Source organism: Balaenoptera musculus, chromosome 15 (genome assembly GCF_009873245.2).
Source record: "Balaenoptera musculus isolate JJ_BM4_2016_0621 chromosome 15, mBalMus1.pri.v3, whole genome shotgun sequence".
Taxonomy (NCBI): Eukaryota; Metazoa; Chordata; class Mammalia; order Artiodactyla; family Balaenopteridae; genus Balaenoptera; species Balaenoptera musculus.
Window position 1 is genome coordinate 78,863,994 of NC_045799.1, and position 16,544 is coordinate 78,880,537.

Genomic DNA, 16,544 nt, shown 5'->3' on the forward strand with positions numbered 1-16,544 from the left:
CAGTGGTGCCCGGATGTCGGTGTCGCCTTCGGTGACAGATGGCGCAGTGTCTGTATATGTTAGAGGGCTTCTCTGGCCTGACCTCTTTGAATTCCCGGCCTTTCGGTCCCCCGCTGTCCCCCACTTTCAACTCCGCCGCTGGAGGCCCGCTCCTGTCACTGGCGCTTACATAACGTGACCTTTCACCTCTTCATACTGCCCTCTAGTGCGCTGCAACCCAACTAGGCGGCCCGGGAAGGGGGAGGGACCTAATCACAGAGCGGCAGCTCCTCTGAGCCAATAAACTCTGGGTGCTGACCAGCTCTCCGCCTATTGGAGCATTCGCCACCGGCGCCACAGGGGAGCATGTTAGTGTGTGCGCTGGCCGGACCGGGGGGAGGAGGGGAATCTCCCGCCATTTTTCAATAATTTCCTCCGGTGCAGCTGAGGACGAGTCGTGACTGCCGAACGCGGGGACCCGTAGCAAAGGTTGGCCGGAGGCTTCGGGGCGGCGCGGCAGTGTGCGTGGGAGTTCTGTGCCCTTGCGTCCCTTTCCATGGCCTTAGCGCGGCGGCGCCAGCAGTGAAGGAGCTGAGTTCGCGCCGCCCTCTCACCCCTCCCCTCCCCCACCCCACCCCCGGGAGCCAGGCGCTCGCTCCGGGCCGCGGGGCCTAGTGTTGCGCCGCGGGCTCGCCGAGGAGCAGCCGCCTTCCCCGCCGCTGCCGCCGCCGCGATGGCGCCGCTCCTGGGCCGCAAGCCCTTCCCGCTGGTGAAGCCGCTTCCCGGCGAGGAGCCGCTCTTCACCATCGCGCACACTCAGGAGGCCTTCCGCACCCGGGAGTATCCTTTTCCAGTCGCGCCGGCCAGGCCGCCCGCGGGGTGGGGTAGGGCGGGGTGGGCCGCGCAGCCCCGCGCCGGTGGCAGCTGTCAGCGCGCCCGGCGCTGGCGGGCCAGCACCCCGAGCCCGAGCCCCAGGCCCGCCGTTCCGGGGGGGGTGGGCGGGCGGGCCGGCCCGGCTCAGGCCGCCCCGGAGCCCTGCGCCCTCCATCCTTTCCTCGGCCCCGCACTTTGTCACCGGGCCTCGCTGTCGATGAACGACCCTCTATCCCGCCCCCCCCCCCGCAGGGGGTTGGCTTTAGGCCCTAAGTACCGAGGGGTGAGCGGGGTTTCCTTTGCTGCTGCTTTTTCCTTTTTAAATTAAGCCTTCCACTTAAGTTTTGGAAATTGTACTTGAGCGGCCTCGTGATCTGGGTTGTACAAGTCGCGACTGCGTCTTTCCGGATCTCTGCGGGGACATTTGTGTTTTTCTCCTCCCGAGTGGACTTAAGGCTGGTGATGAACTGACAGGATTGTGAGGCACAAAACCAAGAATAAATGTCCAGACTTAGAGAAGAGGCAGTAAAAAAGTTACCTTGGAGGAGCGGATCCCTTCCTTCCCTGGGCATGCACAGATTTGGAATTTTGACGATGTACAGGAGATCGCTATTTGTCTTTTAACAATGTTTCAAAAAGACACGCTTAAAGTTTTTATGTTGTATTTTAGAAACACGAGGCTGATGTTTTAAATAAGAAGCATCCTTTCTTCTAATCATTGCTTAAGGTTTCTTGCACAAGCTTATTAGTCTTTTAGTTGAAAGTTGTACGACTCTTATTTACTTTTTTTATGGATGCCAGATGCGTCCTTTTTGAAGCTTAAGTGTAAAAAAGTTTTCTGAATCAAGCTTTCTTTAGTGTACAGAAAGCTTCAAGAGTGAAGGGTAATGTATTCTTTAGTTTTATCACCCCTTTCCCTTTGGAAAGACTTGATTTCTTAGTAGTTTCAGTTTGCTTGCTTCAGTATGGAAGGAAGTGCCAGTGTGAGCTATATCATTTGATTTCATTTCTCTTTGATCCTCCCTTTAATGTAATGCTTTATGGGATAACCTCATTCTTGTTTGAGTGCAGTTTGTGGGTGTTAGGTGTTTACATACAAAGGGATTTGGCAAGTGAGTCCATGCTGTAGGAGGGCTCTTGAAGAAGTGCAGCTAGAGCATCTCAGAGCTGAAATGGATCTTGGAGATGGTGGGGTTCTCCTGCCTGGGTATGCCAAGTGGGCCCACACAGTTGAGGTTGACTTGCTAAAGGTCACACACTCTGTAAATGATGAGAATCAGGAGTAGAATTCAGTGCTCTTCATACCTCATCCCTGAAAGAAAATCAAGAGAGGAACATGGAATGCTATTCCTTCACTTTTAATAATGTTAGTCCACTGTTTGTGTCAGTTTGTGGTATGATAAGGTGCATTTAAGGGAGGGGTCGGAGTGGTAATCTGGTTCTTTTTCTTGTCCTGTTAGGACTTTTGGATTGTTTTGGAGAAGTGCTCTAGCTCTACCAAATACTTTATTCTAAAAGTGCCCAATTTTTTTTTTTTTTTATAACATTCCAAAACATCAGTGAAGTAAAAAATTACTTTTGGGAATCTGCCATATCCTTTTCAGATGTCATCTTTTGAGCAGTTGATGGTTATTCACACTAATATTACTGGATGTTGATTTTTCAGGTCTGGTTCTAGTGGAGTATCAGAAACTGCGATAGGGAGGAGACAAATTCTAAGTCTGTACTTGGTACTGAGCTCTGTAAAAAATGGCTGTAGATAGCTAATTTAGAACTGGCAGCCTCGGCTTTTTCATATCATTTACTGAAATCACTGAAATACAGTGATACGTATGAGGAGTTTCTTTTAATGATGACAGTTGAAAACTGATAGGTGGAACTTTTTAACTGTTATGTATTTAATAAAAATTCTTCATCTTTAAAATTTCCCATACCGGTATTTAGAACCCTTTTAACAAAGGAGTTCTTAAATTGTGTTGCATATTGGGGGGAAATTGCTCCCTTGGTAATTTCTGCAAGTGGAAGCACTTTGAGGATGGTTTTTAAACAATTGTACTGTGTGGTTGGCAGGTTGGCATATCTCTTTATTAGGCTATTAGTGATTTCATAGAGGAGAACAAGTATGTGGTTGGGTAACGGCTGCATTTGAAGTATTGTTATTTCCAGTTCTTAATTTTTAGTTACAATTATGTTTTAATAGGACTTCATACTTTAATTTTCTCTGAATACCTACCTTTTGGTTGCATGTATATTCTGTGGCAAATTTGTATGGTGTTTTATTGACTTAAAGCTGTGAGCATTGTGTTCTTGAAGGTATTATTGTACATCTTCATTAAACTTACAGTGGTTGTGGATGATGCACACATTTAATGATTGGGTTATATATTGATGTTTATTGTACTGTAGCTTTAAATCTATGGTACATTGCTTCCTAGGATAGTACTACTGCAGGCAAGACAGTAGATCTTGGTTGGAAAAATTAACTTTATCGGAATCACTTCTTGATGTGATTGATTATTTGACAATAGAATTCTACACTGACTGTGTTTATAAGTCAAGATAGATTTTAAGGAGGAACTGAACCTACAAGTAGCCTGCTGTAGATTAATATTTTTTTTGTATTGCTTTATCCTAGTTTCTAAAGCCTGGAAACTAGTTCATAACCTTAGCATCAATATGAGAACTTGTAGATGGTGTAGTAAGGAGGGGGTATTAGAATATACAGTTATTCTGGCTCTAGGCAAGAATAACTTGATTTGCCTAGAGTGTTTTAAGAGCTGGGGTTAAATTGTAGTTGCAAGACTGGATTTTATTGGGCAGTTGGAATACTGAGCTCTTATGTCGATTTTTATAATTTAATTTCTTTAAAGTAACAAGTTATTATCAGATTAGAGTTATTTTTAACTTAATGACAGACTGGTCCAAAGAGAGAAAATAGGATAAAAAGCAGACCTTGAGTTGGTGCTTTGTCTTCTCACTTAGAACTCTTAGCATTATAGTTATGCTTATTTAACCTCCATACTTTTATGGGCCACTTCCTTTCAGGCTATCAGGTACTTTATTGAAAGAAACAATACTTGCAAGGCTAAAGAGAACAAAGAAGTGCAGCATATGGTGGTAAGGAAGTAGCTCTTGAACTCTTGAAAAAGTAGATGCATAATGAGATAGTCCAGGATTTGAACTTATCATTTATAGCTTACACAACCTTTGGAGAATTGCTTTGACATTTTGTCTGCAATTATAAGTGCAGCAGTCGCTGGAACATAAAAACCACAATTGGCATTTGCTTTGAGCGGTTATTTGAGAGTGAGTGACTTATTTTGGTAACCTAAAATCTGAAATAGGATTTAGAGGCAGCTGACTCAACATCCTTCTTTTTGTAAAAAATTAATTAATTATTATTATTTTTGGGGGGCTGCGTTGGGTCTTAGTTGTGGTGTGTGGGCTTCTCATTGCAGTGGCTTCTGTTGTTGTGGAGCACGGGCTCTAGGTGTGCGTGCTTCAGTAGTTGCAGCCCGCGGGCTCAGGAGTTGTGGCGCATGGGCTTAGTTGCTCCGTGGCCTGTGGGATCTTTCCAGCCCAGGGCTCGAACCCGTGTCCCCTGCATTGGCAGACGGGTTCTTAACCACTGTGCCACCAGGGAAGTCCCTGAATATCCTTCTCATGGGCTTTTTTTTTCCTCCTTTCATTTTCATTTTTTCTTTAACTTTTCTCTTAGCATAAGTCAAAGTAATAACCAGAACAGAGTTACATAAACTTAATACTACCTAATGTTAGGGGTGGTTGTAGAAATTTCAGTTTTAGACTTTTGAAATTAATCTAATTTGAATGACTAGTCAATTAAAAATTGTGTTGTCAGAGGACATTCATTCCTAGACGTAATCATTAGGTTTATAGTGCTGTCCAACAGAAATGTGATGTGAGCCACATGTAATTAAAATTTTTCTAGGGCCACATTTGAAAAAAAGGAAACAGGTGAAAAAAAAGGAAAGGCACATTTTTCTTATTCCAAGTTTCAGGCTGAAGGAGCAGTCCCTGTCTGCAGCGTCCTTTTCTAGTGGCAGAAAGATCAGGAGGAAACCATGACAGCTTTTTAAGCTTCTTCCTGGAAGTGGCGTCTATCACATCTATTGGTCAAAGCAAGTTATGTGGCAGGGCCCAACATCTGTGGGGAGGGGATGTGCTTTCCTCTTCCCAGGAGGCATTGCAAGCCACATGGCAGTGGGTGGAGGTGTAGAATCCTCTTAGGGAAGAGAGGTGGATGTTTGGAAAGAATAGTACAGTCTGCCACATTTTAGGGTTAAGGGAATGTTTTCTGGGGAAGTTTGCTTTTTAAGTTGAGATCCAAAGGATGGTTAGAATTTAGTTTATTTTGCCAGTTATATCTCAGTGAGCTGTTTTTGTTTGTTTTTTTGCTTGTTTTGGCTGCCCTCGGCAGCTTGTGGGATCTTAGTTCCCTGACCAGGGATCTAACCCGGGCCCCTGGCACCCTGGCCGTGAGAGTCCTAATCACTGGACCACCAGGGAATTCCCGATTTTGAAAACCTGAAAGAAGTTTCATATGGCTGGAGTGAAGAAGTGGGAATGGAGATGCAGTGATGAGAGATACAGAAAAGGGCTGCATCACAGGTCCTTGTGAGATAGGCTGAGGAGTTTGGACTTTGCCTTAAATTTAGTGGAGGCTGTTGAAAAATTTGAACAGGAGAGAAGCAGGCTTTTAGGTTAGGAAGATCACTGTGACTGCAGCGTTGAGAATGGATCTGCAGCCTTGAGACTAGTGGCAACTAGATGGTGATTAAATAATTAAATAATCTAGGCAATAGATAATGGTGGTCTGAATAAATTTACTAGGCTTTGAGGTGGAGAGAAGTACAGTTGATGGATTTCTGAAATTAAGTAGATTTGACAGGGTTTGGTGATTGATTGGGGAGGAATCAAGAGTTATGTTTTGGTTATCTCTTGGTTAGTGGTGTTCTCTGATATAGAGGACCCTGTGAGACAGGAGGGAAGGGGGCAGGGCACAACCTTAAAAGAATGACATAGCCCCTGAGGACATAAAGTGGTTAGAACCGATTAGGCCCAAGTTGGCGGAAGAATCTACTTCCAGTAGACCTTGAGCCTCATTATACGCTCTTTGCCATACATTAGAATATGCTAAATAACACCCGCAGGCGCCCTGACTGTTCGAGGCCAACCATAAAAGGGCAGAAAGTGGGCAGTGGCCCAATTCCTGGAAATCCCTGCCCCTTCCCCAAAAAAGTTGGAGTAATCTTCCTATTGCTTAGCCTGTGAAATTACCCAGCCCATAAAAACTAACCATCCCATATTCCAGGGCCTATCACCTTCTGAGAGGGCCCACACTCTGTCTGTGGAGTGTGTATCTCCCTAAATAAACCTGCTTTCCCACTTAGGTCTTGGGGAAAACTCCCTTGCCTGACTGCTTGCATCCTTCACAAGCATCCTATATTAATAAATCTATTTCTTGCCTATGGCTTTGCCTCTCGCTGCATTCCTTCTGCACTGAGGCATAAAGGACCTGAGCTTCATTAAGTCCTGAGACCAGGTGTGTGGTTTCAGCAGGGAGATTGTGGGTTCAAGTCCCATCTGAGATGTGATTGGGTTTGAGTCCCAATCTGAGGTGTGGGGTTTCACCTGGAAGAGGATCAAGTGTTTCTTTTGTTTTGACTGTCAAGGGTGGTGGGGGACGGATAGGAAGTGAAGTGTTTAGTTATGGAGGTTCTTATATTGAATTGCTGAGTATATCCAAATGGAGATGTATATGTTGCTAGTATATATATGGGCCTGGAGTTCAGAGAGAGGAGACTGAGCTGGTGATAGAAGTTATTAGCATATATAGATAGTAGTTGAAGTTACGGGCATGGATGAGGTCACCCAGAATGAGAATGCTATACTGATAATGATTTTCAGAGGGTACGAAAGATCTGTATTAGGGTAGAAGAGACTGTCATTATTTGAAAAACCACACTCAATCAATCAGTATTAGGTATTTAAATACATATTGTTTGAAAAAAGTAGGAAAAAAAAAGGTTCCTCCTTTTTTTTCCTTAAAATAATAAAAATCATAGAAAATAAAACAATAAAATCTTGATGGGTGGAGTGATTTTCAGTACTGTGGGGGCCAGAGGATTTTTCCCTTTGCAACAACATATTTGTATTTTAGGAGGCCTGAGGCCAAGTGAGATTTTTAAATCAGAAGAAATGGGTTTAAAAACAAGACTGAGAAAAAAGGTTGTGAGTGTGAGAAGCACAAAGGACCAGAGAAGAAGAGGATTACCACCAGTAAGGCCAATTAACATGTTTTAAAATGTTATGACTGGATGAGAAATGAGGATCAAAAGCTGGATTTGGATAATGGTTCTTTTATTGGAGAGAAAGGACTTAATTGAGAAACACATAAGTGGTTACAGTTAGGGACTGCAGAGGTTAGGATGATTCCCTGATTTCTGACTTGGACACTAGGGCCATTCGGTGAGATTGGGAGTATCTGTTAAAGAGCAAGTTTGGGAGGGAGTGGAGGAGTAGTGAGAGTTTAGTTTTAGAGGAAGTTGGATTTGAGGGATTACTGAGGCATCCAGGTGACAGCAGTCTTGTGTGTTATTGGCCATATGGGTCTTGATCTAAGGAGAATGGACTGGGCACATTATTCCTACTTTTTTTTTTTTTTTTTTCCCAGGCAGAGCCTCGTGACTCGCAGGATTTTAGTTCCCCGACCCGGGATTGAACCCGTGCTCTCGGCCACTGGACCACCAGGAAATTCCCACATTATTCCTACTTTTTTTTTTTTTAAATGGGATTTATTTATTTATTTATTTATTTATGGCTGTGTTGGGTCTTTGTTTCTGTGCGAGGGCTTTCTCTAGTTGCGGCAAGTGGGGGCCACTCTTCATCGCGCTGCGCGGGCCTCTCACTATCGCGGCCTCTCTTGTTGCGGAGCACAGGCTCCAGATGCGCAGGCTCAGCAATTGTGGCTCACGGGCCTAGTTGCTCTGTGGCATGTGGGATCTTCCCAGACCAGGGCTCGAACCCGTGTCCCCTGCGTTGGCAGGCAGACTCCCAACCACTGCGCCACCAGGGAAGCCCCCTACTTTTTAAAATAACAACTAATAATAAAAACTTAATGTTTTCTCTTTAGGACATATTTGTTAGTCTTACATTCTCTCTGATTACACAGTGAATTTCTTCAGTGTAGCTGAATGATATATTAGAAGGTTACTAAGCTTTTTTTTTTTAAAAGATTCTATACTTTATATTTTATTTATTTATTTTTGGCTTTGTTGGGTCTTCATTGCTGCACGCGAGCTTTCTCTAGTTGTGGCGAGCGGGGGCTACTCTTTGTTGTGGTGCGTGGGCTTCTCATTGCGGTGGCGTCTCTTGTTGCGGAGCATGGACTCTAGGCATGCAGGGTTCAGTAGTTGTGGCACGTGGGCTCAGTAGTTGTGGCTCGCAGGCTCCAGAGCACAGGCTCAGTAGTTGTGGCACACGGGCTTTGTTGCTCCGCGGCATGTGGGATCTTCCCCCACGAGGGCTCGAACCCGTGTCCCCTGCATTAGCAGGTGGATTCTTAACCACTGCGCCATCAGGGAAGCCCTTACTAAGCTTTTTGAATGTTTAAATAAATCCATGTACTGATTCTTTATTTTACCTCCCCTCCCCAGGTGCAAACAGGCAAACAGAAAACAAATCCATTTTGTTGATAAGTTAGTTATGATAATGTCCCTGTGGAAACCATGCTATTTCCTTTTTTCTATGGGATTTTATAAGTTTTTAGTGATTGGATTTGCATAGCTTTCTATGGAAGTCTGACTCCTGATTTTTACTGGTGCTCTATTTTGTTTAATCACTTAAATATTAACAACAGCCCAGTGAGGAAAAGAGACATATTGCTTTGTTTTTGGCAGATCCAGAGAATGATATGGTGAGAGAAGGTGCTTATACTATTGACCAAAACTACAGTTTTGGATTATTTATGGATTTATCCCTGTCATTTGTCTTTTAACTGATCTAACCCTAGAAAACCAAGAATCTCTTTTATATTAAAAATGAATTATTTAGTTGTGAGGTAATATTACAAGGGGAGCTGTTTAAATACTTTTTATTTCAACCATTATATATAAAAACTGTCACTTGCAAAGTACAGAGATCGGCAGCTAATTCTCTAGTTGTGGTGTAAGTTTATTTTCCTGGATAGCATCTTTTGCTGTGCATAAAAGTAAATTAGTTACTTGTCATTTGAATTTGAATATGGCTGGGTGATAATGAATTACAATTAGGATGGTATGGAAAGTTATCATATACATGGCACTAGTTATAGGATCTCTTCCTCCACCTCCCTCACAAAGACGGAATAATGACTGGTGAACAACTTGTGGACGTGGTATTATTGGAGATAACATAAACTCTGGATAAATATTACTATATCAGAATTATTTTTAGTACTTTTTGGAATTTATTTTTTAAACCTTAGAGAATCAACAAGTGTTTCCAAGGTAGACTGGAAGGCTGTTAGTAAATGGATCATTAGCGTATGCACAGGGTTATTCCAAACTGCCTGTGAGACTGCTGGAGCCATCTCATCTTACTGTGCAACTGATTCTTAAACTTGCTGACCATCTGAATTGTGTAACAGTTTCACATACCTTAAATTCTTATTCCTTATGTCTTGTATTTTATTTTGCCTTTATTTTTTCTTACTAATTTTTAGTACTGTGTGAGTCTTGTGAAATGAAACTTGGGTGAATTGAAGAAAGCACAGTTGTAGATGGTCCTAACCATACTTTAGTGTTAATCATCTTGTTTGGATTTGCCAATTGAAAACTCTGATTTCAATTTTATCTTACGCTGTACATTATAGAAAGGATACTATAGTTTTTTCCCATATATGATAAGTATTTTGTGGATTAGTTGTCTCTGTTGCTTGAATATTGTGTTCCTGAGCCAGTGCTAACAGAGAGTATGAAGCCCGCTTGGAAAGATACAGTGAGCGCATTTGGACGTGTAAGAGTACCGGAAGCAGTCAGCTAACACACAAAGAGGCCTGGGAGGAGGAACAGGAAGTTGCTGAACTGTAAGTAGTAGAAGCACTGCCCTTCTAGCGCTATCTTCACATTATTAGGAAAGAGGGAATATTAACCATAAAACAATATTTATATTTAAATTTATGGGGCATAAATTGGAATACATTACGTTAGTATAATGTACTGGTGTCTTGCCTATTGTCGTTTTGCAAGTAACAAAGTATGTGGAATATATAGTTGTGTGTATACTTACTTAGGTATTTACTAGGCTTTTGAGTGTTCTTGCTGTATATTTTTACCTTGTAAATACTCTGGAAATGTGGTTCTAAGCAAAGGAAGCTGATATAATCTAGAAGTAATATGGAGGCAGCAAATTAGCAGAAAGTTTTCTTTATTTTGTGGTCATTTGAAATTTAAGACAGTATTTAAAGCAGCTATCAAAAGTAAGTACACAGTTTGAAGACAGTTTATCTGAGTGGGGTGGTTGAATGAGGTGTCTTAAAATTCCTGTCTGTTTTCAAAGGGCCTATTTGTCTGGGTAGTCTCTCAAAGAAAACACTCAGAATTTAGGCAGTAGAAGCATGCAGAAGATAAGTAGAAACTAGGGATGATAAAACAGTACTCTTTTTTTTTTTTTTTTTTTTAGTGGTTTTTTTTTTTTTAATTGAAGTATATTTGATATACAGTATTATATGTTACAGGAGTACAATATAGTGATTCACAAATTTTAAAGGTTATACTCCATTTCTAGTTACTATTAAAAAAACAGTACTCTTTTAGAAATTTGGAGTAGAAACTTTTTCTGTGGACTTCTCATTGACTTCTCTTGATAGTATATAAGCAGAGAGCATACAGTTTAGTAATTAATACCATTCTGCTCTTTTGCCTGTGTAACAGAGCACAACCTTCAGTTGAGACCTGGGGTCTAGTAATGGCTCCATCACTGATTAATAATTAGTGAAGTCTGTTAACCTGGTGCCTGTTTCTTCTTTGCTTGGGTCACTGACATAGTTCTGTTTTGGATTATTGTTATTTATGTATATGCCCCGTTTAGTATCCTAGACTCGGGGTTGGCCTACCTTTTCTGTAAAGTGCCAGTTAGTAAATATTTTAGGGTTTGTGGGCCACGTGGTCTCTGTCTCAGCTATTCAACTTTAAGGTTGTACAGTGAAAACAGCCAGTGATAATACGTAAATGAATGGGAGTGACTAGGTTCCAGTAAAATTTTATTTACAAAAACTGGGAGCAGGGTGGATTTGGCTCATGGGCTGTTGCTGACCCCCTGCAGTAGCCTGTAAACTTGAGGGCAGGTCTCATGTTTGACTTATTCTTGAATTGGTCACAGTGCCTAGGCACAATCCTCTGTACTGTATAAGCACTTACTGTTTGCTCTTTGCAAAACAAATGAAAATAAGTTGCTTCCCTGTACACGAAGAGAAGAGAAGTACAGTGGGAATTTAGAGGTTAGAGAAACTAACCTAGAGTTGCTAGGGAAAACTCCATGAGACTTAATGAAGACAGTAACAGTTGAAGGATAGTTTGTGCCCAGTTGCAGAGGACAAGATGAGACGTTTGTATTTACTTCAGTGAACAATGTGAGGACAGCAATGCTTTTTGAACAGCAGAGGCACATATGATGGTTTTGATGATTGGGGTTGTGCTTTGAGAAGATTAATCTGGAAGCGGTGTGCGAGATGAGTTAGAGAGGGAAGAGGCAGGTGGGAAGTCTGTGTAGGGTAGCTAAAAGTATTCGGGTCGGGAATCATGGCATTATTGGGAATAGAAAGAATGAGATGGATTTACATTCTGAAAAAGGGGGTTTGGTCATAATTTTGGAAAACCACTACAAACTTTGTTCTTGAAAAGTCATAATATACATTAAAGATTTTCAGAAGACTGTAGTAAAGAAACTCTAGCTTGGTTTAATCTTATGGGTTTTAAACTTATTCGACCTTAGAACCCATTACAACAGAGGGAAGTTCTGAAGAACACACTTGGGGAATGTTTTATGTGATTTGATAGCTAATAGAATATAAGGGGTGATGGGAGAAATTGTTGAAAAAGACGGTGAGGTTTTATAATTTTTATTCAAAGTAGAAATACTTTTTTCTGATTATAAAAGAAATGCATACTTGTTATAAGAATGTAAACAATACAGAGTTAGTAAAGAATCTGAACATCATTGTCCAACTTCACTCCCCAGAAATAACCACAGACAATGAAGCTTTAAGCCTGAGTGACTGGGAGGCTTAATGGAAAGAGACAGTGAATTTATAGGGGCCAGGAAAGGCCTCATGGAATTAAGGAAGTCTGAGGACATCTTGGAAGGATGATTAAGCTGGGAGGGAGGACAGTGGGGAGAGGACAAAGGTAACAGTCTTAACAAAGGCAGGGAGACTTGAAGGTTATTGATCATGAGGGGAATAGCAGATAACTTGGTAGGTTAATTAATTGTGAACGGAGTATGATAAGAGCTTTTAAGTCTAGCAGTTGGAGGAACATTTGTTATGAACAGCACAGAGAGTGATTGAGAATATTGTAGTATGATAATAAACCTACTACTTGGATCTGTATGAATGTTCTCATGCCTGATCCTCCCTTTTGCCCTGTAACACATATGTTAAACTATCTGGTCAGAATTGGATATCTTAACAACTCTCCATTTAGGTTGCTTCCCATTTTCTGCTGTCATCAAGAATCCAGCAGTGAATATCTTTGTGTACCTATGACAGTTCTCCTAACTGTTGTCAAACTGCTTTCCAAAAGAGTTGAAACATGGGCTTTTGGCAGAGTGTGTGTGCTATTTTGCACCATTCACTTGCTCCTATCAGGGTGTGATAATTAAAGTTCTTTTTTGCTAGTTTAATAAATGAAAAGTGGTACATCATTGTTTCACTTTGCAAGGAGTTCAAATCATGGTTCCAACATATTAACCATTCATGATTTATTTTTCTTATCCGTAAAATGAAAATTCTAGACCCCTCACAAGGGATTGTGAGAACTAAATGAAGGAGTGCATTTTTATTGATTGAGACATAATAATTAAGTTATGGTCTCCCAACCAAAAATTGGGCAAAGGATATGTATAAAGAATTCATACCTGAAAAGGGAAGTCAACTGCAAAAACAAACGAATGGGAAAATGTTCAACCTTACTAATGATGTGCTTATTATTTTCATTTTATAGATGAGAAAATTAACATGGATAGGTCAGTCAGACAAAGCTATTTAAAAGTTCTTTCTTTTTCCTGTGTACCACATAGGTTTTAATCTTTGCATTCTCCAGTGCCTTGTATGTATTTGCTAAAGAGCTTTTTGAATTGATCTGAATAACTCTCTGGATAGGCTCTCCTGCATTTTCTTGGTAACTGTTGACATGTTTGTTTAGTTTGAAGGAGGAGTTCCCTGCCTGGTATGAGAAACTTGTTCTGGAAATGGTTCACCATAACACAGCCTCCTTAGAGAAGTTAGTAGATACTGCTTGGTTGGAGATCATGACCAAATATGCTGTGGGAGAAGAGTGTGATTTTGAGGTGAGTGCCTATTTTTATTTATTTTTTTAATGTGATTTGACACCCAAATGTCAGGATTGGAGCTTCCAACATAGATTATATATTTCTATGTGAGTAAAATTGTTTTACATTTGAAGTCCACTTTACTTAATATCAAATATTTTAATCACCAATTTAATTTTTTTTTTTTTTTTTTTTTAAATGTGTTGGGTTTTTGTTGCTGCGGGCGGGGGCTACTCTTCGTTGCGGTGCGAGGGCTTCTCATTGCGGTGGCTTCTCTTGCTGTGGAGCATGGGCTCTAGGTGCACGGGCTTCAGTAGTTGTGGCTCGTGGGCTCTAGAGCACAGGCTCAGTAGTTGTGGCGCACGGGCTCAGCTGCTCCATGGTGTGTGGGATCCTCCCAGACTAGGGCTCGAACCCATGTCCTCTGTGTTGACAGGTGGATTCCCAACCACTGCGCCACCAAGGAAGTCCCTAATCACCAAATTTTAGAACCATGTTTGTTATTGGGAATGTTGACTATTACAGTAATTGTTAGACTGTGTATCATTGCAACCTTGTTTTCCCTGTTTTGTCCCTTTTTGATAACTCGATGCTGTATTGGCTTTTTTTGTTTTGTCATTTTTTTTCATACTTTGTTTAAAAGACCTTTAGATATTTTTAGTCCAAATCTATGGAATCTATAGGCAAAAGATTTCATTTCCCTACAACAGTGATTGAGTTGACTGTTTTCTTTTTCTATTTAAATTTTTAAATTTTCCAGCCCATTACTAAAGGATAACTATTACTGAAGTAAATAGGTAGGATAGCTGTTACTATTACTAAAGGATTTACTAAAGTAGATAGGTAAACTGTTTACGTAACACTAAAGCAATCCCTGTATAATCCTTTGAAAACTTAAAGTAAGATTCAGGCGGAAGTGAACTAACATTTGTTGAATTTCTGTATGTACTGGATACTGGGCTAGTTGCTTTACGTAATGTCTTACAGAACCTGCACAGAAAGGTGAGGTGGTAAACAGGCACAGATGTTTAAGTAGCTTGTTCAGGTTGATATAATGTACTAGTTAGTACTAGTGATTTCATCTGTATGTAATGAAATAGCTGACTGATAGTGGCCTGGACTTCTCAAACTTTAGCTTAAATAAAATCACTTAGAGGATTACTGAATGTACATTCCTGGACCACATCCCCTGAGAACTTGATTCAAAAGGTCTAGGATAGGGCCTGAAAGTTTGCAGTTCTAACAAGCTCCAGGATGTGATGATACGAACACTCTGGGGACAACATTTTGAGTAGCATCAGCTTAACCAATGAAGACATTTGATTATCTCACATAAGTCTTCGAGGCAGGCAATTCCACGTTTGGTATAGAGGCTGAATAATATTGTCAAGGACTTAAACTCTGTCTCTCTGCCTTTCTGCTCTGCTTTACTTGGTGTGTTTGGTTTTGTCCTTAGCTTTGTTGCCTCTTGGTTGTGAAATTGTGACTGTGAGCACAATTGTTTGCTCACTCGCAATTCAGAGTGAGCAAATATCTAAGCACAGTAAGAAAATCTTTACCAGAAGCATATTCCTCCTGTCCCCTTTTATCTTTACATGTTATTGCCTAGACCATGGCTTACATAACCATCCTTAGCTGCAGTGGGGCTGAGAAAGTGAATACTCCCTTTTTTTTAAAGCCTCAAAAGAGACAGGCTGGCAAGAGAAGAGGAGGAGGGGAATGGCTTAGGTAACCCAACAATAGCCAGTAAGTCTGTGTCTATCTGGTTCCAAAGTCCTTGTTCTTTCCTTAATTTACTTTGACTCCTTGTATCTCCTAGCTACTTTTTTAAATTTTGTAATTGTCTGTGGAATCATCATTGGGTTTTAATCACACACACTGTATCATTCAGTGTCCTGGCAGGAAACAGATGGCATATTCATATTGTGTAATCGAATTGAGTTTAATAAAGGAACTACAGACAGCAGACAACAGTCTGATCTAGGTCAAGGAAAACTAACAAGGTTAAAGTACCTCATGGCTGTCAATAGTGGAGAGGCTTTACTACTTCTAAACCCCAAGTAAATGAGGGGAGGGAGTGGATACAGGAACTAGGAGAGAGTAATGTAATTGTAGAAAAGTACTTCGGTAGTGAGAAGTAACCAACCTGCTAGGGAGACAGGGGAATGAATATACCATATGATTTTCTGCTCATGCTTCCCATGGGCAGAACTCACCAAAATCTAGAGGGCAAGGGAGCCCTTTGATGTAGTTCATAAAGGTCAGCCTGTTTAAGCACAGAGCAAGGCAGAGAAGACTGGAGACAGATATGGAGTGGCAAAAGGAAGATACTCTGCACACATCTGCAAGGTGGAAGAGGAGGAGTTCCAGGAAGAGGGAGAGAGAGATTAGGGAGATAGGCCTGTCCATAAACATATGAAAAGATGTTTAAATTCATTAGTAATCTAGGAAATCAAATTGAAACCATAGTGAGATCATTTTATAGTCATCAGATTAGTAAATAAGAAAAAGTCAAAATAATGCCAAGTTTTGACAAGAATCTGGAGCTGCTCATTCACTGCTAACTATTTTGGTAAATGCTTTGGCATTATTGAATACAGTGGACCATGCCCTTTGACTAGGGTTTTTATTCTTGAGTATTTACTCTTTTTAAAAAAAATTTATGTTTGTTTGTTTGTTTATTTATGGCTGCGTTGGGTCTTCGTTTCTGTGCGAGGGCTTTCTCTAGTTGTGGCAAGCAGGGGCCACTCCTCATCGTGGTGCGCGGGCCTCTCATTATTGCGGCCTCTCTTGTTGCGGAGCACAGGCTCCAGATGCGCAGGCTCAGTAGTTGTGGCACATGGGCTTAGTTGCTCCGCGGCATGTGGGATCTTCCCAGACCAGGGCTCGCACCCGTGTCCCCTGCATTGGCAGGCAGATTCTCAACCACTGCGCCACCAGGGAAGCCCTGAGTATTCTCTTTTGGTAACTAATAATGTTGGGCACCTTATGTGCTTGTTGCTATCCTTTTATTTGTATTTTCTTTGGTGAAGTGTCTGTTCAGATCTTTGTCCATTTTAAAATTTAGTTTAAATTTAAATTGTTTATTTTCTTGTTTTTAAGTTGTGAGACTTATTATATATTCTGCATACAAATCCTTTATT

General features: G+C 41.2%; 1 protein-coding gene across 1 annotated transcript in view; it reads left to right on the forward strand.

The window, feature by feature from the left end:
- Positions 1-365: 365 nt before the first annotated feature.
- Positions 366-16,544, forward strand: part of BAZ1B (bromodomain adjacent to zinc finger domain 1B) — a 67,048-nt gene continuing 50,869 nt past the window's right edge. The window contains exons 1-3 of the mRNA XM_036824930.1: positions 366-819; positions 9,821-9,937; positions 13,275-13,419. Of these exons, the coding sequence (XP_036680825.1) occupies positions 713-819; positions 9,821-9,937; positions 13,275-13,419 (369 nt within the window). The 5' untranslated portion in view covers positions 366-712. The remainder of the gene's footprint in view (positions 820-9,820; positions 9,938-13,274; positions 13,420-16,544) is intronic.